The sequence below is a fragment of the Macrosteles quadrilineatus genome, unplaced genomic scaffold, assembly GCF_028750875.1.
Source record: "Macrosteles quadrilineatus isolate MER2022 unplaced genomic scaffold, UCM_ALF_1.0 Scaffold_8__2_contigs__length_117827958, whole genome shotgun sequence".
Taxonomy (NCBI): domain Eukaryota; kingdom Metazoa; phylum Arthropoda; class Insecta; order Hemiptera; family Cicadellidae; genus Macrosteles; species Macrosteles quadrilineatus.
Window position 1 is genome coordinate 6,901,697 of NW_026542601.1, and position 25,392 is coordinate 6,927,088.

At 33.7% G+C, this 25,392-nt stretch overlaps 1 protein-coding gene across 2 annotated transcripts in view; it reads left to right on the forward strand.

The window, feature by feature from the left end:
• The first annotated feature begins 9,184 nt into the window (after window positions 1–9,184).
• The window catches only part of LOC129000780 (ubiquitin carboxyl-terminal hydrolase CYLD), a 31,838-nt gene continuing 15,630 nt past the window's right edge, over window positions 9,185–25,392 (forward strand). Inside the window, exons 1-5 of one of the 2 annotated variants that reach the window (XM_054427774.1) lie at window positions 9,185–10,004; window positions 12,132–12,369; window positions 13,740–13,867; window positions 14,391–14,490; window positions 18,542–18,772. In XM_054427774.1, coding sequence (XP_054283749.1) covers window positions 9,534–10,004; window positions 12,132–12,369; window positions 13,740–13,867; window positions 14,391–14,490; window positions 18,542–18,772 — 1,168 coding nt within the window. In that variant the 5' untranslated portion in view covers window positions 9,185–9,533. The remainder of the gene's footprint in view (window positions 10,005–12,131; window positions 12,370–13,739; window positions 13,868–14,390; window positions 14,491–18,541; window positions 18,773–25,392) is intronic. The other variant, XM_054427775.1, reaches the window with a different exon arrangement.

Genomic DNA, 25,392 nt, shown 5'->3' on the forward strand with positions numbered 1-25,392 from the left:
TGGTAATTACCTACCATGGATTTAACATGTTTTTTTTTCAAACAGTAAACAAAATTTGAAAGGTAGTAAAGTATAAAAAAAAACCTATAGGAAAATGTAAGGGGTTGTGAATTGTTCACAGAACACAACGTGCTCTTGAAAGACACAACTTTTGGGGTTTATTGAAATTCTACCCCTGAAATATTTACACCTTATTTGGTACACACAAAGTCAATGTTCTTTAAATTCATTTCCAGACCTCGGCCTAAGAGTCTTGCTTATTATTCATGTTCTTTTTGTTACAATATCATGCACCAAAGTTCCGAGACGCTATCCAAATATTTTGTATTGACGTGCATTGTGCACTATGTAAGCCCGATTTTAATCTTTTGAGGCCACTTGTCTAGTTTCAATGGTCTTCCTCCAACTCAAAGATCGTTTTTCGGAATTCACTATCAAACAAGAATTCAATAGAAGAATAGTAGTCAGTGGTAACCTACTAAACCTAACCTGAATCAAGAGTAGAAATTAAGAAATCACAACAACTGAAGAGCAAATAATATCCAGATTACACAGCCCTCTCAAATGATATATATCACTTTCTCCCCTAAACAAAGTACTAGTACCTATATGAAGAAAGTACAGATGTGTGTGTTGTGTCCAGAGCTACAGACTACACCTGTGGTCCGATTATGATGAAATTTGGTATGTGCGTATTTAATCTATGGTATCATCAGGTGTTTTTATTTTTTCTGAAATTTGTATAATTTGTTAATGGAGATTTTCCCATAAAAACCTAACATAACAGAAAAGTTGGATTTTTACAGCAACGGCCTGAACAGTTTTGGTTAAAATTTAGTATGTCATGGTCCTTTTAACTCTAATCAAAATGGTACAACCCAAAATAATGTAAATATTATGTTCCAAAAGTTATTGTAACTTTAGTGATTTAAAAAAAAAAAAAACCATAGGTAGGCTAACTACTTCTACCGCTTGCCCATGATATGAGTCATTGACAAGCTAATGGGAGAAAGTATGTGTCAGATTGCTGATACCATTTATTTTAACATTTATTCCTACTTCTTTAAGTACCGGTACCGGTGCATCTTATATGTTTCTTCTTTGAGATTATAAATTAACCTACTGTGTGATTTTAGTGTCATAATGAATATAAAGTTATAAATAGAAAAAAAATATGAAACATTAATCAAAGTGCAATATGGTAGCTGCCCAGAATTAAAGGTGTTTAGTAGGCCTAAGTTGATGTATTGTTAACAGTATTGAATTTTGTAAACTATTTGTTATACATACACAAATTATTAACTATAAAATGCATTGATATATTTTATTCTACTCCTCAAATTAATCATAAACTTATTTAATAATTTTACAATTCATAAGTTAAAAGTAGTTGGGCTTAAGCACGCTTAATCTAACATCCTCCACATTCTAACAAACTATACGTAAACAAACATGGAATGCATCCTCACCATACAAAAGAAGACCATAAGGACAATCTTTCAACTGCAATCGCATGAACACTGCAAGCTTATTTCCAGGGACCACAAAATCCTTACAGTCATTTCCCTGTACCTGTTGGAATCCATCACACTCGCAAAAAATCAATACCTACCCTAAGATCAGAACAACATTCATACAACCTCCGCAACACATAACATAGACTTGCCACAACATCGATTGCAGGAATTCAACAATAGCCCTCACTATTCTGGCTCCTACTTCTTCAATTTATTACCACCACAACTCAAAACAATCAAAAAACATGTCACCTTCAAAGCAAACTGAGGCAATACTTAACAGATAGGCCATAATACACAGTCACCGACTTCGTCAAAGAGCACACCTTCCAACACATGAGACATGAATAGGCCCCCGATCCCTGGATTGTGGAGAAGACACCGGATGGTAAATGGTAAAAATGGCAAATAGTTCAAAAGGTAAATCTTCAATTTCATGATGGGTAGCCTCTGGACCATACAGCAACAATAATAATGGTTTCATTTACCTCTGCCAATATGGTCCTTGCGTAGTTTGTCACTACTGCAGTTTCGTGCCAATCGATGAAACGTTAGATATATTGAAAGAAAATTTTAAATTAACATTCTACATTGTCTAACGAGGCTAAAAACAAACTTATAAACTTCGATCGAGCAGGTTTTTACATCCCTAGGGCCGCAAAATCAGCTGCCCGCTTACTTTCAACACATGAATGCATATTAAGTTAAGGTAAATAAACAATCGTTATCCAACAATCGTTGCAATAGAATTGTTTTATTGTCACCGCTGCCCAGCAACTATTTATTATTATTTTTGCTGATAATTCCTCAAATTAATTCTTCACATAACCTTAAAGTCGTAGTTGTGTTGACTATCAAAGTGTATTATTATTGTGGTGAATAGTGATAGGCCTCATAAGTTTAGGGTATAGTGTGGTGAAAAATAGTGTTCGTGCAACGGACCGAAATGGTTTTGCAACGCTCTATCGTTTTAAGTTTTCGACTTTGTCTCGAACTTATAAACTATCTCGAGCCGGCAAAACCTCATTTTCAACCCTAGGTACAAAATATACTGTAAATGACGACTGAAGAGAAAGATTTTAAAATGGGGATAGCCTCAAAAATTTGGCCTGTAGTCATCTACGACAAATATAGGCTAGGATTGATTGATAACCGGGTAAGTAGTAACCTCATTTTAGGCTACTTCAATTAATGAATCCTGAAGGCAAATTATGTAGTATTTATAATGGAGAATAGAATCAATAATTTTATGTTCGATAATGCGAAATTGAGTGTGATACCTAACATAACTTAGCCCAAGTTTATCAGACTTTTGCTGATTTAATTTTCTCGGTTCATCTTAACGAGAGGGAATGGACGAAAAACTTACCTTCACTATGAAATAGAAAGGCCTGAGAATGTTCCTGATATCCTTATAGGCTATACGAATTGGTGTTAGGCTATTTTTAATTTCAACATAACATCACATAGGCTAACTGCGGCATAAGTGTAAACCATCTCACTATTCTCACTGAACAATCACTATCACTATCATATGCATTAGGAAATAAGTTAGAGCGCGGTAAAATTGGGCTAATCACAATAGAATAATTTGGTAAAAAAATGACCCCAAGATGGCAATTGTTAAGGCGAAAATAAAATAAAGTAATAAACTGTAAACACTAAATATAAAACACAACACAAACAATACTATACTTTCGCAATTTACATTTAAATGAAAAGGGAAAGTAAACAAGTTTTTTTCCTCATGTTTGCTAAGCAGGCAGTGGTTTCATTTGCCAGGCAGCGTTGATGTACTACTGATGTGTACAGTCATGTCACAGACAATGGAAACATTAAAGTATTATATTGTCTGTGGTCATGTTTTATCTATGGTACAGTGTACACTAATTCATTATGGCTGCTTCCTACTAGATATAAAAGTTATAAATTTAATATGGCATCAATAATAGATTTTTTAGGTGGTAATTTCAGTGTTGTGTTTTTACAATTAATTTTGTACAAGAGAAAGGTTTTATAAAGGATTATTGAATTCTTTAGTCTAAGTGACTCAAAATTTACAATATAAAAGGGGTCACATAACCTATTACGTACCACTTTTTTTCTATAAACACTTTCCTCCTCGACCTCCTCCCCACTTACCCCTGTGACGCTGTATAACGCAAGCATAAACCCATTCTCACCCCTGTAAAATATTGCTGTCAGATATTTTCTTATCTAAGTATGTTTTATCATAGACTAGCATAAATCATAAATCATTTTATTTTGCCATTAAATACATATTGTACAACAGGCTAAGTCATATCAAGCATTACAATTTAAAAGCAGCTATACCCATGCCTTGCAACGGGTCAGTATGCAAAAGAGGACAATGTTGGTTCTTTGCGGATGACGCACTGTTAAGTTACAGTAATGTTTATGTTTTTAATTTCATGAATAATTTGTGATATTTTGGGAATCTTTAATAATTTATTTTTCTCTAATTGTTTGGCTGAAGGGGTAGAACATTATGGCTATGGTAGATGGTATTACTATAGCCATAGATTATTTACGGTATACTATAGTATACCATAAATACCCCCGCCGCAGCAAACCTGCCGACTAAGCGAATTTCCATTTGTCTGAATTGATTTTCAGTTAAATATATTTTAATAACATTAGGTTTAACGAGTACCTAGGTTTGCTGCTACAAGGAAACTAATTAAGTGTGTTTTTGAGTAAAATATTGATAGCTTAGTACAAAATAAATAAATTTGCCAAGTTTGATCAAAATGTATCCATAAACAAGCAAACTACAACATTTGACAATATTCTCCATAAGAATAACATGGGAATTTTAAATTTAGAATTTTTTAAATTTTCTCCGTTACTAATAATCGAACAAAAATACTTTTACATACTAAATTATTTGTTTTTTTAAGCTCTTTAAAAAGGTCTAAAGAGAAATCGGGAAATTTTGTGTCTTGAGGGTCAAAAGTGAGAAAAACCAATTTTTACCCCATAAAACCCCCCGTAAAGCCCCGTTCCCATGGTCCGATCGTGCTGGTTCGCGAACTCATTCAAGTTTATCCCGCTTTACACCTTTAAACCAAATTTCATCAAAATCGGACAAAAATTACTCAAGTTATCGCGTTCACGGACGTATATATATATGAGTCTATATGTTTAAATTCTCATAAGTTTCCAAACCCAAAATGGGGGATTTTGGGGGAAACTCAAAAATTTTAATTGATAAGCCCCACTATCTTCACCACTATCTGGTTTATTAGCCAACATTTACATGCAGCATATAGAAAACGAAAAAATCATTAACAATGTCAACCCAATGCTGAAGGATATCATATATTGGTACAGGTATGTTGATGACATCATATGCTTATTTAACATTGACAACCATACACCAAATCAACTATTGGAATACTTGAACACGATTTCAAAATCAATTAAATTCACATTAGAAGTTCAAAATTCATCTATCAATTTCTTAGATTTGACTATAACCAAAGAAAACAATTTACATAAATTTAAAATTTTTAGAAAGCCTACTGAAAACAATCTCATCATCCCAGCAAATTCAAATCATCCCTGGCAACACAAAATGGCAACATTCCATTCGTATATTGATAGACTTATCAACATTCCCATGAGTAACGAAGACTTTATTGAAGAAAAGGAACATATCACAAAATTAGCAAAGAGTCATGGATACAGCAGCAAAACCGTAGAAAAAATGATAAAGAAAAAAGCAGGCATGAAAAACCAACATGTCAAGAAAGAAGAAAGAAAACATGAATTTTTATGCCTACCTTACTCAACTACATTTAACAAAGCATATAGGAAACGAGTAGGTTTAACGAGTACCTAGGTTTGCTGCTACAAGGAAACTAATAAATTGTGTTTTTAGTAAAATATTGATAGCTTACTACAAAATAAATAAATTTGCCAAGTTTGATCAAAATATATCCATAAACAAGCAAACTACAACATTTTACAATATTCTCCATAAGAATAACATGGGAATTTTAAATTTACCATTTTTTTAGTTTTCTCCGTAACCAATAACCGTACAAAAACACTTTGATATACTGAATTGTTTGTTTTTTTAAGCTCTTTAAGAAGGTTTAGAGAAAAATTGGGAAATGTTGTGTTTTGAGGGTCAAAAGTGATAAAAACCAATTTTTACCCCATAAAACCCCCCATAAAACCCTGTTCCCATGGTCCGATCATGCTGGATCGCGAACTCATTCAAGTTTATCCCGCCTTACACCTTCAAACCAAATTTCATCAAAATCGGATAAAAATTACTCAAGTTATCGTGTTCACGGACACATATATATATATATAAATCTATATATATATATATATACCTATATATATATATATATATATATATACATATATAAAAATTTGAACGAATTGTGTTTTTGGCCTCTGGGGACATCAAAATGAAAAAGTAAATCAGTCCCGGGCCTAAGTCTTACCATGAGACCTACGGTAATAGCTACTTCCCTATAGGGAAATTCGCTAAAAGAAAGAAATTTTATCAAACTGTGTCCTCCCCCATTGTAAACGCAAAGCTTGAGTATAAATGCAATAAGCAGTTTATACTTATTTGCCAATCCCGTACGAAGGACGGACTCTGCTAGTAGCACATAAAAACATATTTAGGAAAAAAATAGAAACAAAAATATTTTTGCCCCAAACAAGTTTTGAACCGGGTACCTTTGACTTATGGAACTCTTTCCTTACCTCCTGAGCTATTTGTGATTGTTGATATTGCTAGTTTTCAAGCGGTTAAAGAGGAGTCGACAGCTGAAATGGTCGCAATACTTAAATATTTTTGATACTATGATTCGGTTTAGGCATCAAGTTGTTAAATTGTTTTTCTGGGAGTTGTAGAGGATACTGTAATAAGAATGTAGATTATAATTGTTATATGTATAATTAATATTTCCCCATAAATTTTCAACCAATACATTTTCTCAAATAAGTTAGAATTTAAATTAAAAAGAAAATATTTGCATTATCCATCCATCTATATTAATAGGCAAGCATGTTTCTTTAAAACCTTTTTTCTCGTGCATCGTAGGGAAAATCTACGCATACAGTTAGAAAGCTATTTTCCTGTAGGTGTGCAGAATTCCTTTACAAATTAAAATAGGCTCAAAAACAAGCACAGAAAATGAATTTACAATTTTGAAAAAATTAACATGGATCTTATGGGTTGCCATGCTGGTGACGAAATAACAACGAAATATAAACAGAAAATAAAAAACAAATTGAAGAAACTCCAATCACATGTTTTATTCACAGTGTGGTGTGAAAATAGAGAAGTCCGCACATTGCACATTTTTGGTCGAGTTTCGACCACTGGACGACCTCTAGTTACCATTATTGTAAGCAGGTGTATTATTATTATTATTATTATTATTATTATAATAAAATGGTAAAAAATTAGAGTTTGATAGTTTTTATGCCCCACGGGGATATCCTATGGATCTCCAAAGGATGTCCTATGGATATGATCGGAAAACATGATTAATTTGTATTAATCATTAGTAACGTTATTAGTTATTTTAATTATAAATAGTATTGAAATCCTTTTAAATAACGTTTCTCAAGCACTTGTCACTTGAAAAAATACATCCAATACTATAAAATATGTTTTAATATAGGTAGCCTACCGAGAATATCCATAGGAAGTCCCCAGGATATCCTCATTAGTGGATTTTACAAATAAATTATGAAAAAAGGATATCGTGGATATTCTAGGGATATGCCAAAGATACTCCTGTCCCTCGATCAAAACCCCCAAAAAAATTAAATTAATTGTTGTAACGGGAATATGCCAGGAAAGTCCCAGGAAAGATGCATGTGGATGGATATATATAAGGTGGATGGATGCATGGTGACTTAGACCAGGCGCAGGATGCCAGACAGGACAGTCAACCTTGCTATTGAGGATCTTAGTGTTGCCAGAAAATCTACGGCCCACAAGTGACCGGATTCGGCCCAGATCCCAAGAAATGTCTTTAATTGGGACCCCGACCATTCTCATTAATCTTCTTTGAATGCTCTCCAGTTCTTTAACAAGATATTTTTGATGAGGGTTCCAATATTTATACTGGTGAGACATACTCAAGAATCTGGGGTACCAAAGCACAGTAAAAGGTCTTTGTTGAGCCACCGTGTCAAAAAGTGTCATGACTGCCGGAAGACAAAGCCAAGCTTCTATTTGCTCCCTGCTACAGATTTGAATCAACGTGGCATTCAGGGTGAAGGTGTAAAAATGACAGCTAGGGAGAGCTAGGTCCTTTACCTCCTAAACTCGAGTTATGGGTAGACCAACGTACCGTTTGGTCAAAAATTATAGGAGAATGACAACGGTGGAAAGTTTATTACTTTACGTTACTTCACTTATAACACTATTGATGTTAAGTTTCATTCTGTTAGTCTCGCATCAGTTACAAACCATGCGGAGATCTTACGGAATGCAGTTGTCACTCTATGCGTTTTCTTAATTTTTTTTGAAATTTTGATTTTTAATGGGAATTTTCCCATAAAACCCATGAAAACCCGGAAAAATTGAATTTTCTCAAAAATGGTCCGAACGATTTAAAAAAAAAAACTATTATGTTGTAGCCCTTTAAATTCTGAACAAAATGGTACAAATCCCATTTCTGTAAAAATTACGGTTCAAAAGTTATTGTAAATTATGTTATTTTCCCATAAAAACCCCATAAAATTACGAAAAATAGGATTTTAGAAAAAAATCTGGTTTTGATTTATCATAGTATGTTATAGTCCTTACAATTTTGTTATTCTTTCATTTTTTTAAATTTTGATTTTTAATGGGGATTTTCCCACAAAACCCCATAAATTAACGGAAAAATAGGATTTTCAAAAAAAATGGCCCGAACGATTTTGATAAAAATTTAGTACCGGTATGTTATAGTCCTTTATATTCTGAACAAAATGGTACAAATCCCATTTCTGTAAAAATTACGGCTCAACAGTTAATGTAAATAATGTTGTTTTCCCATAAAAAACCCATGAAATAACGGAAAAAAAATATTTTTTCAAAAATGGCCCCAACAATTTTGATAAAATTTAGTATGTTATAGTCCTTTAAATTCTGAACAAAATTGTACAAATCCCATTTCCGTATATTTACTCCTCACCGCTTACACATGATAAAGGTTGTTGACAAACTTATGGTAGAAAGAAAGTATGTGTCAGAATGCTGATGATACCGTTAATTTTTATTTGTGTTTCATTGGTGGACAGTGCCTTTACAGTCCGACCCGCTAAAACAGTGACAATAAGTGCCCAAAGAAAGGGGCTAGCGGCCAGCGGGGGCTAGCCAAAGCTGACCTCTACCTATGTTAATTATTTTTTTCTTTCTTATATTATACCATAGACAAAAAGAATGACCTAACCTGTATAGCAATGTAATGGTGATTGGTTAATAAAATTGTCATAAAAAAAACCTTATGAATAAAAATAAATAAATATAAAACAGACGGAAGATTTAACTTCAACTGCAACTCCAATCCAAGTCCAAACCAACTAACCCAGTTCAGTTCAGTTCAGTTTAGTCAAACTCAGAAGTCAGAACAGAACCAGAACTCAGTCAGACTCAGACAGGACAGAAGACAGAAAGAAGTTGAATGTTATTGTGATTGTGGTCATCTTTATAATTTGTTGTGTTACAGTATTATTATTATTCTAGTATTAGTATTAATAGTGTTTACGCAGTTTACAGAAGTAATACTTTTCAGCGTTAAACTGACATTTCTCTATAGTAAAAGAGTAACTCTTTAACTCCTAAGTTAGCTATTGTTTCGTATTAACACGATGTGAGTTCTCTAGGCATACCCTAATTTTGCATGTCAGTGGCATGGTATAATTTCTTTGCTTACTTTAATTATTGCCTTGATTAATTTGGTTCTATGAATTGATTACATTATATAAATAGGCCTAAATAACCTAAAACTGTGAATTAATTGATTTATAATGAATTCAAGAAGAAAATCACCCAAAGTGTTGTACTGTGTTTTAGCTGAAAACACCTTGGTTAAAAGGGTTGATAGTAATCAGGATAGCTTAACATTGATGATGGGAAGTTTGGTTCACGTTGATCAAAAAATGTCTAGTTCTTTATTTGTCGTGAAAGTTGTGAGTCTTGGTTCAACATATGACGAAAGATTTGAGCAATATCAGTGGATATGTCCAGCTGATCGCCTTTTATCTGTAAATGAAATACTTTGGCCTTTACTAGAAGCTGTGCCTTCCCCTATTGATAGAGTTAGCATCTTGAAAGATAACACATTGTGTAAGGAGTTAAGTTTAATTAAGGTTGGAAGCTTAGTCCATGTTTATTGCAATGGAGGTAACAAACTGCATGCACCTGAATCAGCGGTAGTGAAATACAAAGGACCTGTTGCTAAAAAGGGACATGGAACCTATTTTGGAGTGGAGCTCTTGGTAGGGTAACAACAGTTATTATTATTTACTAGGCCTATGCTTTCATTATTATGTTTCATGATAACTTTTAAGTCATTACCCACAACTAGCCTAGCCTATAAGTTATAAGGTTGCTTATTTAGGACCTCGAACCATAGACAAAAAGAATTAAATATAGACTGTCAGCCGTGATGTGGTTACCATAGGTTCCGGTGCACACCGCTGTAGTTAACGTAGTGCGTACGCCGTAACTACATGGCGCTCCAAGCGGTGTGCGTCAGAACCTATGGTAACCACAGCACAGCTGACGGTCTTTATTTACTGTAATTCTTTTTGTCTATGCTAGAACCCAGCTAAAACGTTCTAAAATCACTGAGTAGTTTTTTATAAAATAAGGAATTTGCAAAGTTAGCCTAGGCCCAATATGAACAGATTTAATACGAATAACTTATAATATACCACCAATACAATTCCCCTAATGGACACGGTTTTTTCTTTAATGAAATAAGTTTAGGTATGAAGTAGGCAACTTGTACGCCTAAATCAATGTATTTTGTTTGTTTGAATAAGTAAGCTTATAGTAAAACTTATACAAAGTCTATACAGTACCTAGCACAAATTAACTTATTGTTCAAAAATTATCTAGCTTAGGCTAAGACCATTTTTATTTAAGTTACGAAACGGCAAACCAAGATTGGCGTTTTTCAAGGCTCTGTGATAAGTTAGGGTAATGGTTAACTGGTAATTATTTAGCCTAATATGTCTACACTGGGATATGATGTAAATTGCTGAATCCAAAAATGTAATCAGTTTTTTGTCGGATATGTTCCTAAGTGGCCGTACAATTGAATAATTAATATCAAGCTTCCAGTTTTGTTGAGTTTTTCAAATATTTGTGGTTTGGACGTGTCCAAGTTCTAGCAGCGACTAACACTTAAAGGGGAGGAAGGTTTGTGGAGTAGAAACAGCTGTTAACTTAGCTAAACAAAATGACACACGACGACATGAGAGGACTTTATGTGGATTCATGTCTGTAGTCCTTTGAAGATAGGTAGGTTGGATTGGGTAAGGTGAAATAACTTTCACCCACTATTTCAATTGTGCAAAAACAGTCTGGAGGTTACGTAAATTAATAAGTCAGTTCATTATAACCTAAACTTTACCTTCCTAATCCAAAACCTAACTTCAAAACACTTAATACAGTCACGAATTTGCATAAAACCCGACCTACCTTCCCCACATGCCCAAAGAGCTTATTATTTAGTTACAAAACAAATTGATTTCATTCCGCATTGTCGAGTATTTAAACAGCTGTTTGCTCTCCTCACTCAGTCCTCAGCCCACATACAGACCCGTCCAGACTACGCCATATTACCATTAGTACCGCTAAATAAACCTAGATTCGTTATTTTAACCTTCGTTTTACAGCCACCTATTAATCTCTCCGACAAAAACTGATTACATTTTTGGATTCAGCGTGAAAAAACTGTAAGTAGACATCTAAAAGTTAGCCTACATCATATCCCAGTGTAGACATATTAAATAATTGCCGATTAACTATACAATACAAATTCTTTAGATAGGTACCGATTTCAATAAAAGATCCTCTTTTGCTGATGATACAACTCGACTAAGTTAAGTAGGTCTACCAGTATCAAAATAATAGTCAACAAACAAGATCTTGGTGAGCTTCAATTGTGATTTGAGTTTAGGAATTATTGTAAAACTTTTAAGTTATTTGCAAGAAAATTAAATTTATTAATTTTAACTTTTACTTTTTGCATCAAAATTTAACAAACAGCTAAAATGTTACTAAATTGTTAATTCAAGTATAAAATATTATAGTTTACCCTTTTTAATAGGCCCTAGGTAAAACTCAATTAAGCATCTGGTTTAGTTTTCAGTTTTGCTACAAAAGGAATAGCCTATTTTGTAAAGTGAAAAATTATGTTTGAGGTTTTTTATTTACAACCAACTTTTATAACTTACCAAATATGGTTTCCATTCACCCATTTGTAGTTTTTCTGCACACAAGCTTAATCCATATGCTGTATATATAAAATGGCCCTAATCACTTCTTAACTAAGAACATGAAAATAAATCCCCTACATTGTGCAGTAATTTCATAATATTTTATCTTTTTTGTAGGAAACGTTTAGTGACGATGCCTGTGATGGCATGTTTGCTGGTCTGAGGTATTTCACCTGTCCTCCAGGCACTGGCAAGTTTGTTACTGTAAACGAACTACGACTTGCCTCGTCCTACTCTCCCTCCACACCCTCCCCTACTACCCCTCTGTCATCAATGGTATCACGCCACTCGGCAACTCAAACCTGGACGGATGACAAACCATTGCGGAACAACGAGTCACAGGGAATAAACACTGGTAAGGATACGAAATTGCTTTAAAGCCAGAAATTTGTGAAACGTCGAGATAAGAATAAAAAATAAAAAAAAAAATTAAAAACGCCTGCAGAAAGTCAATGCAATACCCGCAATACAGGAGCGTGTTGTAGTTGCGTTTCCTTTTCGAAGGCGTTCTTATTTAATTAATTCTTTTAATGTAAATATTACTTTAATTCTTTTAATGTAAATATTACTTTCATTATTTTAATAATATTACTTTAATAACATTTGAGAAGTTTTGTTAAGTGTAAGCAGTGTGAGAAATGTTTTATTACTATAAAAAAGTCAAAACAAGTAACTATTTTATAAAAATTAATATTGCTTTTATTTTATGATTTATTTTATTTTAGGATAAGTTGAACTCTATCCTAACTGATATCACCATGTTTCCTAATCGTAGGCATTTTTAATAAGTTAGGCGTGATTAACAAAAAAATGTTATGCTGATGTTATTTAATGAAAGATTGTAAATATTCTTGCCTATTATCATTATTTTAGTATTTAAACAGTCATCTAACAATGTTACAAAATCAGGTAAAAATTTCGAACGTGCATTTCCCGTCGTGTATGAGAAGAGAAATCTCGTCTCGATCTCGTCTCGAAATTTTATGAGAAATAAAAAATCTCGTCTCGTCTCGTCTCGTCTCGTCTCGAACTAAAAATCCAATCTCGTCCATCCCTACCACAAATGCTTCAGAATGTGTTGGCCTTGCATCATCAGTGTCAACTATCAGATTGTATTGTTTTGCTTTGAAATGAATTGCTTAAATTAACTTCAAAAAATAAATGCTATATTTTACTTCTAGTTTACAAAAAAAATTAACAATCAGAATTTTGGCAAAAACCCATTTATGTAGGCCTACTGTAAAATTGTACAGCAGAAAATTTACATAGTGATGACAAAATCAAGACTTTCAAACCAGAACGAGCTCAGACATTTGACTAAAATTAATTTTAAGGGTAACTATATGTTGATTATATTTAAAGGAATAAAAGGGCCTGCACACCTGTGTTTTTAGCATGTCAGCTATTTAATCGTCAGTCAAAATCTGATATCCTGGATCGTTGTTGTCATTACCTAACCGTTAACCACTCCATGGATGGTGTGATCTCTGTAACACTGTCTGAATCCAGGTAGTGTGAGCATATTTCTGTGATTTCATTGACAGCCCCATAGAATCGCCATACAGACCCGTAGATCTAAGTATGTGTTAACAAAGGGACGTTTCAGGTTAAAAATCCCAGCAGTCTAAATTTTTTGGAAAAAACCTTGAAAGATTTAGAAAGTTACTGTGTATTTCCTCTGGACACCAGCAAACTATTGCTATTAACATGACTTGTACTTCACAGACAGTATGAGTGTGCCGTTGAAACCCGGAGATCAGGTGGTATGGATTACAGACACAGGACAGGACAGAGGGGTCGTCCGATGGCTGCAGTGGTCAGAAGACGGACAACTCAAAGTTGGAGTTTTATTTGTAAGTGATTTGTTGTTATTGTTTCGTCCAGGCCTATCATTAGTGTTGTAACTCTTAAGAGCTAAAACTTAAATTGGTACTCTGGATAATTTTGACTTAATTTTTTGTTTTTGAGCCCTAGAGTGTGTAACCGATTATGGGTAGAACTAAGACATCCCATTCCCATATCAAAGTTGTTGCCAATGTTAGAATAAAAACTAATTTATGATTTATGATTCATGGCAACTTTTATGTCTGATCGACTATCTCAGTTGTAAAAACGAATGGAGAAATAGAATTAGACTGCAGTAGCACAATCTGTGAGTAGCTCATTCAATTATGTTGTTTATTAATACATAATTGACTACAACTAGTCCATATGAGACGTCTCCTACATTATTCAACAGAACCACCATAATTAAACTGTAAATACTTCAAGTCATTGATATGGATGCCAACCATTAGTATTCATTTGACACCCATCATATGAAAATAGGCCACTTTGCATTGGAATCCTTGCATTTAGTAAAGTATGATTTACCAGGAGGAGTTGTTGGCTCGTTTCGAAGACCAGGAGAAAAGAGTAATTCCCATTCCTGCGCTGGAACTGGTCAAAGCGGACGACTTTTATGGAACAAGTACAGGTTTGTTGGACATTAATTACTCTGTGTGTGTTCCAAGTGACATACACAAATTCAAATAAACATTTTCATAAACTTGTATACTTTATCTAGGGGTGTGTGAAGCAGCAAAAAATTGTTGATTCGAAGTAACGATTCGATTCAAAAGGTCTTCGAATCGAATCGATGCTACTCAATTCGAAGCAATACGGCATTTTTTTATTCATACTTGTCAATGGAGGGAAGTAATTTAGATAAAATCATTTTCACATTTAATATAAATTATTCTATTTATATTAAATGTGAAAATTATTTAAAAAACAAATATGATCTAAATTCTATATCAGTAATTGGCATAATGATTTGTGCAAGAGACAGAATCAAAATTTTTTGCAAAATAAAAAAAAATCTTCCATCAAAATAAAAAAATGAAATTGTAATTTAAGTGTAGAAAGGATCATGTAAACTCATTCAAAATCATTTATATGGACAACATTATTAATCTAAGTTATTTATTATTTAGATCATAAATTAAGGTTTATTGTTACTGTGTCTAATAGTATAGGCAAAGTTTATTATTATATAATAAACTCAGTTTTCCAAATAAAATAGGCTAATTAAAATTTACCACATATTTGTGGTATAATGCAAATTTTTTTGATGTGGTATTAGGCCTATTCTTACATATGACATAGGTATATAAATTTTTGGTGAAAAAATATTTATTTTCAGTCATAAATTAGAAGAATCTGTATTGCTGGAAAATGTCAGTGAGCTGCTTTACTTGCCTATTTCATAATTTTTACTTGCAGAATCAATATTGTTAAGCATGTTACCTATTTTATAATAATATTGATTTTACAAATAAAGATATAGTACCTGGGGACCGAGCTTTGCTCGGGGCAAATCGTTAGTTCACTCTGAAAGCAGTCTTAGTATTGTAGACACACAGATCCAGTCCCAAACTCCACACGGCTCGCCTTTACTACGTCCTACACCATTTCCTACGTCACGGACCTGTTTCCCTCCATTCCCATAGCACTTTAGTATTGTAGATACCTTAATCTAATCGTTATTAACAGTTCCCACACTCCGGACAGCTCGCCTTGACTACTTACTTCAACACTTCCAACGTAGCGGACCTGTTTCCCTCCCTTCCCATAGTATTTCAGAATTGCAGATACCTTAATCTAATCGTCATAAACAGTTCCCACGCTCCAGACTAACTACAAGGAATACATAGCAGACAAAATAATACCAAATTTTAATCAATCAGTCTACAAACACCAATTACTAGTTTAATATCAAGTAACAACTAGTGTACCTGTTGCTCGAATTCGAGCAATTGCGAAGCATTACAGGCGACTCACGAAGATTATGGAAATACTCACGATCTACACAACAGTTAGATATAATCAAAATCTTTTGTAAATATCTTATCTTTTCTCAAAAAGCTGATCTTGTTTTTTAGTCTTTCTACAAATTTTTCCCTCTCATAGCCGCATTAGGTTGTCTATAATAACGATTATAAATGAAAAAAATATATATATTTTTTTTTTCTTCTACTTGGTTGTGTTCTACGACTTTTTCTATGTTTCCATTGTTTGCAAATCGGTTATTTCAATGATTGCTCAAGAAATGTAGCATATTGTTAATTCAGTTTTATTTTAAGCCTATATCAAACTGTCTAGGATTTCTCGCTTTTTTCCATTGTAATAATTTCACCAACCCAAGTTTCGTCTACAGATGCAATACGCCAAAGAATATCACCTATGTACAATCTCCAAGAAGTGGTAAAAAAAGACAGAAACCAAGCCATACAATAGATATAAGTTAACTCCTTAGGAAATAATTTTAAGAGTTACTGTGATATTAGGATTTTCCACTGATTTGGTAATAGAACATTATATTGCAAAACATGACACGATGCAGAATAAAATCGATTTTAAAATCAGAAAAACCCATTGCAAATACTGTACTTCATTTTGAAAAAAATCAATAAATCACAATTTAAATATTAACAGCTGTTTCATTAAAAAGTAGTGTAGAATTATGCATATGGTAAAAACATTTGAAGAGGAAACTTTAAAGGCTTCTGGGGCAGAGCCCCAAGGGAATTTACCTCGTTCCTCTTTTGATGGCTCATCTATAGACCAAGACCTTTCTTTAGAGACCCCTACCAAGTTTCTACGCCCAGCCGTTCTCTCAAATTAGCTGGGTAAAAAACCCAGTTTTTCCTCCATAAGAATAACATGGGATGGGAATTCAAAGGCCACTGGGGCAGAGCCCCAAGGGAATTTACCACGTTTCTCTTTTTATGGCTCATCTACAGACCAAGACCTTTCTTTAGACACCTCTACCGAGTTTCTACGCCCAGCCGTTCTCTCAATTTAGCTATGACAAAGAAAAACAGTTTCAAATTAATATATAGATTTTTCAGACCTGTGTTATTTTAAGAATGATTTTGGAGTGACTTGTTTTGGCTATTACAGTTGTTAAACATCTCTCACACTGCTTACACTTGACAAAACTTCTTATCATTTGCAATGTCAAAACAAAAAATTATAAATCAATTAAAGCAATATTTACAAGCAAAGAATTAATTAAATAAGAACGCCTTTGCAAAGAAAACGCAACATCAAGGCGCTCCTGTATTGCGGTTATTGCGTTGACTTTCTGCAGGCGTTTTTCGTATTTGGATACTGACTCCATCATGAATCGAATTGTTTTTGATCACCACTGAATCAAATCGTGATTCGATGAATAAAATCAAATCAAATCAGAATTTCAATGCATCGCACACCCCCTAACTTTATCCCTAAACTTCCTAAAACCTAGATAGAGGCTTTGAAATCATTCTAAAACACTTATTTCTTGTACAACTTTCAATACTTTAATAAAAATAATAATAAGGCACTTTGTTAACACTTTCTTTAAAAGATAATACAACAGTACTCTCCTAAATGAATAAATTAAGATTCTCAAGTCGTATTTTAGCGGGAATTTGAAATTAAAATTATATTTATATCTTCATTAATATCTCAAGTGGAATGAGTGAAATAGCCAACTTGGTGTAACTTTTACTGCCTAAGACCTGATAATGCAATTTACTCTGTGTGTTCAGAAAATATGTCAAGTTTGAAACCTCAATGTAACAAATGTGTACTAACTGTAGCATATTTTAATGGTATTGGTTCTGTTATGCTTCTATGTAGCCTACTGATAGCTTGTTAAGGTGTATCAGTTATTTTATGTAAAATTAAGGTGAAACCTCACTAACTTGACACCCTGTAACTCGACAGTCAACTGCTGACAGGGCGCACGTAAAAAAGCTATTTTTTTTTTCAAAACATTTAGTTTTAATTATTGAATATTCAATATTTCTTTGAAGATTTATTACTCAATAAGTATGTAGTACAAATAATTTAATTAAATTTAAAAATTCATCTGTTAGGTATGTATTTGTTCTCTTTATCCTCTTCCTCATCCTTCTTCCTCATTACTACTTCAAATCACCTTTGAATTTTGTATAATCAAATCTCCATTTACGGTTTCATATTAAATTTGATAAATGTAATAACCATGATAAAGAATATCGTTCTACGAGTCACTTTCAATCACTGATGCACGTAATCTTATCAAAAACAAGCAAAATGTATAGATTGAGTGGAATTGCTGTTATCTGAAATTGTGGCTCTGTATCCTCAAAATGGAAGAAATCACTTTTTTTAGTTTTTCTTTTATATCTCTTTAAACATAGTAACATGGTGTTTTGGAACAAATCAAAAAAATATTTGCGTCTTGAAGAGGATTTGGATAGTAGTACTGGTACTGTTAGTATGTTATTTTTAATTAATGTGGCTTAGGTTTTTTACTAATACTCTTTTTTAATTTACTCTTTCTGTTTGTGGATTAAAATGATTAATTAAATGAACATTTCTTATAACTTTCAGTTCTAGATACGATTTTGACAAAACATCCTAATCTAATGTCTGTTTCCTAATTAGGTTAGGTAAGGTTAACTAAGTTTCATATCTTATCAGTTAACTCACAGCAAGATTATGATTGATTGCAGAAAACAAAAGAACAAAGACTCGCACCAAGAGTGAGAGCGGAGGCAGTTCCAGGCAGCCGGAAGTGTCGAAACTGCGACGGAGTGATTCCTTCCGCTGGACCAGTCCTCAGGATGACTGCGCAGAGTTGCATCATGGGTGCATGGCGCAGAATGGCAAGTCTGTGCGAGTACAGAGCACTGGAGACCTCATCAAACTGGCTTCTTCCCCTTCCCCTGGCAGCAATACAGACGGTACGTAAGTTGTCAATTTATTTTTGACATACTAAACGAGTAAAAAACGGGATAGTCGGGAATTAGTATTGAATATCAAAATGGTCTTCTAAAGTCGGAATTTAGTCTTTATTTGATGTCACAGTCGGGAATTTTATGCACTATGTAAAATCTAATCAAATCTTCATGATTTTGCCGCGATTGGACAAGGCGACGATCACGATTTGTGACTGTGAGAGACAATGATGATGATATCTACATGGCCACAGGAAATGATCATGATTTTGACCATGAATGCGCAGGACGACAATCACGTTTTCGTGTATGGGGAAGTCCATGACGGTGCGGGAGATGAAAATAATTTTGTTGCGATTGAGAAAGACAGATGATCATGCCATTACCTCTAGTTTGGCTAAGACTGAAAATATCAGGCTGGCACAAACCTCCAGTTTAGTTGTTTTTTTCAAGAGGTTTGTGGCCTGTCCACATAGACTCACTGCCTGTGCGTGAAACGTATCCAGCAAAGCAAGGGGTGAGCCAGTACAGTACGAAGGTGAACTGTACAGCTAAAATGGTTAGATCATACGAAACAGAAGCAGGGTTTTTTCCCATCCGTATTGATAGGCTGGAAAGCTGCCCTTTGCCGTGCCTGCACATGAAAAAGTAACGTATTGTACTTTTACCGTGCACTGCATATTTCTAGGGACTATACTATAATAGCAGCGGTACTGTAGGTGATTTCTGTAGTGGCAGGGACTGTACTATAATAGCAGCGGTACTGTAGGTGATTTCTGTAGTGGCAGGGACTATACTATAATAGCAGCGGTACTGAAGGTGATTTCTGTAGTGGCAGGGACTGTACTATAATAGCAGCGGTACTGTAGGTGATTTCTTTAGTGGCAGGGACTGTACTATAATAGCAGCGGTACTGTAGGTGATTTCTGTAGTGGCAGGGACTATACTATAATAGCAGCGGTACTGTAGGTGATTTCTATAGTGGCAGGGACTATACTATAATAGTAGCGGTACTGTAGGTGATTTCTGTAGTGGCAGGGACTGTACTATAATAGCAGCGGTACTGTAGGTGATTTCTATAGTGGCAGGGACTATACTATAATAGTAGCGGTACTGTAGGTGATTTCTATAGTGGCAGGGACTATACTATAATAGTAGCGGTACTGTAGGTGATTTCTGTAGTGGCAGGGACTGTACTATAATAGCAGCGGTACTGTAGGTGATTTCTATAGTGGCAGGGACTATACTATAATAGTAGCGGTACTGTAGGTGATTTCTATAGTGGCAGGGACTATACTATAATAGCAGCGGTACTGTAGGTGATTTCTTTAGTGGCAGGGACTGTACTATAATAGCAGCGGTACTGTAGGTGATTTCTGTAGTGGCAGGGACTATACTATAATAGCAGCGGTACTGTAGGTGATTTCTATAGTGGCAGGGACTATACTATAATAGTAGCGGTACTGTAGGTGATTTCTGTAGTGGCAGGGACTATACTATAATAGCAGCGGTACTGTAGGTGATTTCTGTAGTGGCAGGGACTGTACTATAATAGCAGCGGTACTGTAGGTGATTTCTTTAGTGGCAGGGACTGTACTATAATAGCAGCGGTACTGTAGGTGATTTCTATAGTGGCAGGGACTATACTATAATAGTAGCGGTACTGTAGGTGATTTCTTTAGTGGCAGGGACTATACTATAATAGTAGCGGTACTGTAGGTGATTTCTGTAGTGGCGGGGACTATACTATCATAGCAGCGGTACTGTAGGTGATTTCTACTATAGTGGCAGGGACTATAATATAATAGCAGCGGTACTGTAGGTGATTTCTATAGTGGCAGGGACTATACTATAATAGCAGCGGCACTGTAGGTGTTTTCTATAGTGGCAGGGACTATACTATAATAGTCACGTTTTCTAAGGTTTTAACTCCAAATAAATGGCTAAAAACTATTGTAAAATGGTATAATTTTCATACCGGTTGAAAGATAATATTCTAAACTTTCATGTTGTTACATAAATAAACTTTTATATCACACAATCTCTGTAATTAAGCACTAAAGTGAACAAAATTCAGGGAAAAACAGTTGCACCATTCACGTAGTTATGCGTTACAAAATTTCCAAACATGGTATGTTTAAAAAAATCATAAATAACTTATTTATCAGTATTGTACGTGTTATTTTTGTTCTTTCAAAAAATCATAGCACGGGCTATTTCCTGTATACAAAGAAATGGGTGGTACCACTGCAATTAAGAAGAAATTTCCAATAATATGGTGCAAAAACATTTTGATATCATTAAAACAAATCAATCAATTTGTACGTGTTCACGAAGTGGCAGATCGACTATAATAAATAGTAGCAGTCATAAAACACATTTTATTTAAAAACACTGAAATATATCCATATAATTAAGTATCTAATTTTGAAAGTCCGTGAAACTCTGTGCATTGCGGTATTTAATTGTTTTAGATTGCCCCACTGGAGCTGATGTCATCAGCTGATATTTTTCATGAATATTTGACTAACTAACCTCATTCTCTGTTGGCCAACAACTAACAAGTCAAGTATTGGTGTGATTTTACTTAATCAGTTTGCATCGTGATTATAAGCTTTTAGTTTGTAAATATTTAGTTTGAATATTATTTATTGTGCCTTGACTGAAATGTGACATTACTAAAAGTACAATAAATAATATTCAAACTAAATATTTACAAACTAACAGCTTATATCTGTAAATCTTTAAATCTTTATTGGTCCTTAAATAACATATGTTATAATAGACCTCGTTAACAAAAAGAGGTGCCAAAAAGGGCCATAGATTCTAGATAGTATAACATTGTCTCACTACTATTAAATATAACAAAGACAATATAATCACAATGCAAACTGATAAAGTAAAATCACAAAAAAACTCAACATGTTAGTTGTTGGCCAACAGAGAATGAGGTTAAGTCAGACAAATATCCATACTTCATACTTGAGAGTTGAGACCCTATTTTTAGCCGGTTTTTGTGAACTTTATTGACTGTTTACCAACAATGAATATTGCGAGTGTGACTGTGACTTTATTACTTTGAATCATATTTATTTGTTTTTTTTAATCTATTGAATTTTTTTAACTTAAGAATAATGTACAAATGTTTACAATAATTTTACAAATAAAATATTGGTGAAAGGTCGTCGTCTGCAGGTAATGATTTATTAGTAGTTATATTTGGTTTGTAAACTTTTTTTCGTGCATATGCTTACTAAATTTTAAATTTGGGACATAACATTTTGTCATATTGAACAAACCAATTTGTGATCAATCACCACTTAAAAAGGCGCAGCAGCATTTCATATAAAACACTATAAAATATTTATTTATTTATATTTGCATTTATAACTATATATTCATGTAGAGGACAAAATTATATTGTTGGTATTTGTGTTTTATGTGTTTGAAAAATAATATAAAGCGTATATGTTTGAATACAAAATTTGTTTTCTAAAAAAAATATAAAGATTTATTGTAATGATCATTTTACATGAACAACTCTTACTTCTTAAACTCTAATTTTATTGCCTTATGTGTACTTTTACTACATTTCTTCAGAATACATTTATTTGGTTTTTGTTTGAAATTTGTATTGTACGGTATTGAAAATTGTGAAATTTCCCATTTTTTTTTGTTTTTGGGTCATAAATTTCTAAAACAAAATGGTTATTGAAATCTGTTTACATTTCTATGTAGGGAAATAAATTCCGAACAGCTTGTATATCTTGAATTTTACATAAAACTTTTGGTTCATGGAGCAACATTTTCATTTAAAATTCAAAAAACGATTAATTTTTTTACCTAATTTTAATACATGCTTTTCTAAGTATTTATTCTGTTACCATTTTTATATATACAACAACAAGTTCTTTGGTCAATATGTTTGCTGGCTTGCTTTATTAGTTTATTATATGAGTTTTTGAAAATATGACTGTATAATCGTCAAAAATGCCTTGCCACTACAGAGTTCACCCATTGCCAGTTTAGTCTGGGCGTCAGCTAGGGGGACCTGGAAATTTGGGTGGACAAAGGTTTTTTGACTGATTCTGACTCAGTTTTTTGCGCTGATTACGAATATGCCGGGTGCCACCTTGGCACCCTTGGGCAAACGCCGCCATATTGGAAAAATGGCGGCCAAAACTGGTTTTTCGATAAATACTCGAAAACGGTTAGTTTTAGAGATATTTATGTAGAGACATAAAATGTAGAGCGTAAAAAACTACACAGAAATGATATCAACGTTTTTTTTGGTAAACCTCACGGTTTTAGCACAATTTTGTGAAATTGAAGTTATTATTAACATAAAGTTGTAATTTAGTGCCAATACCTATGACATATTACATTCATTGTTCAAAAAACATAATTATATTATGCATTCCACATTTGTACAAGTAACCTTTGTAAAAAATAATTGTTATTAGTGCCTTCAACCCCCCCCCCCTCCCCACACATCACACTTGCCCCTTTACACTGAACATTCTCGTATTCCCCCAATCTGTAGGTGCAGTGAGAATCTCCCGGTTTATTTTAAGCAACAATAGCACTTATTGGTGTGATGAAAAAATAAAAATACTGGTAAAGTTACAGATTTATATTTAAGTAATGTAAATAATGGAGTTATTGCATATAACTGAGAAGTCGCTCGAGGTTTTAGCTTGAGTCATAAGTAAAGGCATGCTGTGGGTTTGTTACGTCAAACCCACAGCATGCCTTTGAAGGCACTAATAATTAAGCAATTCTATGTAGATAAGAATGTATCGAATTTGTCACTTACAGCTTGTATAAATCCATCTTTGCAGTCTCTTATACCGCTTAACATTGGATTTTTAGTAGCTGCAACAGCCGCGGATGCTTTAAACCGCCGAGCATTACTGTATATACAGGTTACACCAAATTTGTGTAGGTAGTTCATTGATCGGTTTCTTCTTATTTTTTAGCAGTAATGATAATGCTATTTTAATTGTAATGTTTGTTACGTCAAACCCACAGCATGCCTTTGAAGGCACTAATAATTAAGCAATTCTATGTAGATAAGAATGTATCGAATTTGTCACTTACAGCTTGTATAAATCCATCTTTGCAGTCTCTTATACCGCTTAACATTGGATTTTTAGTAGCTGCAACAGCCGCGGATGCTTTAAACCGCCGAGCATTACTGTATATACAGGTTACACCAAATTTGTGTAGGTAGTTCATTGATCGGTTTCTTCTTATTTTTTAGCAGTAATGATAATGCTATTTTAATTGTGGTGTTTTGTTTAGTCATTATCGAAGTAACAATGTTACCTATATCAAGGAAGGTAGACCAGTACAAGCTCTTTTAAAAATAGCAACAATATCTTGCTGATATTAGATTCAAGGCGTTCATGATTCAATTTGGTTTCATAGTTGTCTCTGTTAACTGTGCGTGATGTAGTTTCTGATTCAATTTTCTTTTTTACTTTTCCATAACTACATTCTTCATCTTCATCAGATAATGCCAGTTTCATCGCAAATGGCATTTGATTTCTAAACGCAACTATGTTAGTATTTCCAGGAGAAGATAACACAATCAAGCTTGGTCCTACTATGTCTGTTATTTTTTTTACCAGAGTTTTACGTATTATGTTTGACCCACCCTGGGATTTATAAAACTCAAACAGCTCTATTGAGTTCCAAACGCGTGATGGGTCTTCTTTCAGTATACTAATAATTGATTTCAAAATAGTATCTTCACTACCAAGATTTGTGTTTGTGTAATTTATAGGTCTTTGTTTTTGGTGCAAAAGAACATTATGACTATCCCTATGATGACGTGCATCGGCTGCATGTAGATCTCCAATTACGCCATTGATTCTAACTTGAATTTATTAGAAAACTCATCTTGCCATAACTCAAATTTTTCAAAAATTAATTGTTTTAGAGTGGGCTTGTTCGGTCTATCAACAGTTCGGATTTGGGAATATGGTTGCCATCGGTCGGGATGTTTTAGATCAATTTTCAAACATTTTTCACAACAGTACAGGCAATTTAGTCTAAAATCAAAGCTCTGTATATCTGATCTTTTCAAACGCTTGGGTAGGAAGGACTACGGACGGGCTAATGTTCTAAATGCACGCTGAATGTGGGTCTTTGATATCTATGAGGAAGAGGACACACAAGATTTATGAAAATAATCGAGTAAATTTTCATCCAGGTATATGAACAACTCATCTTGTAGTTCAATACTTGCTGATTTAACTGATCCGACTCTTACAGGGCCTCCACTTATTAACTGTCCATTTTTTCCGCAGTTAAAAAGCAAGAATATTCCTTTCCCTTTGAGGTAAGTTTCAATCCCCTAATACACTTCTATTTTCCGTCATTATCGTATTCAATTCATTGTTCCAATCTAGAACAAAACACATCAATTGGAATCTTCATTCGTCAGGGTGGTGGTATTTGGGGGGAAGAGCAAGGTAAAGTTTTGCCACACCATGTATATATATATTTTAAAATATGTAAACTTTTAAATAGAAAATCATTTGTTCTAATATTCGATAAATTTTTATTTGCCAATTTAATGTATAGGCCGATATTGATACATAATATATTATAATAGAACC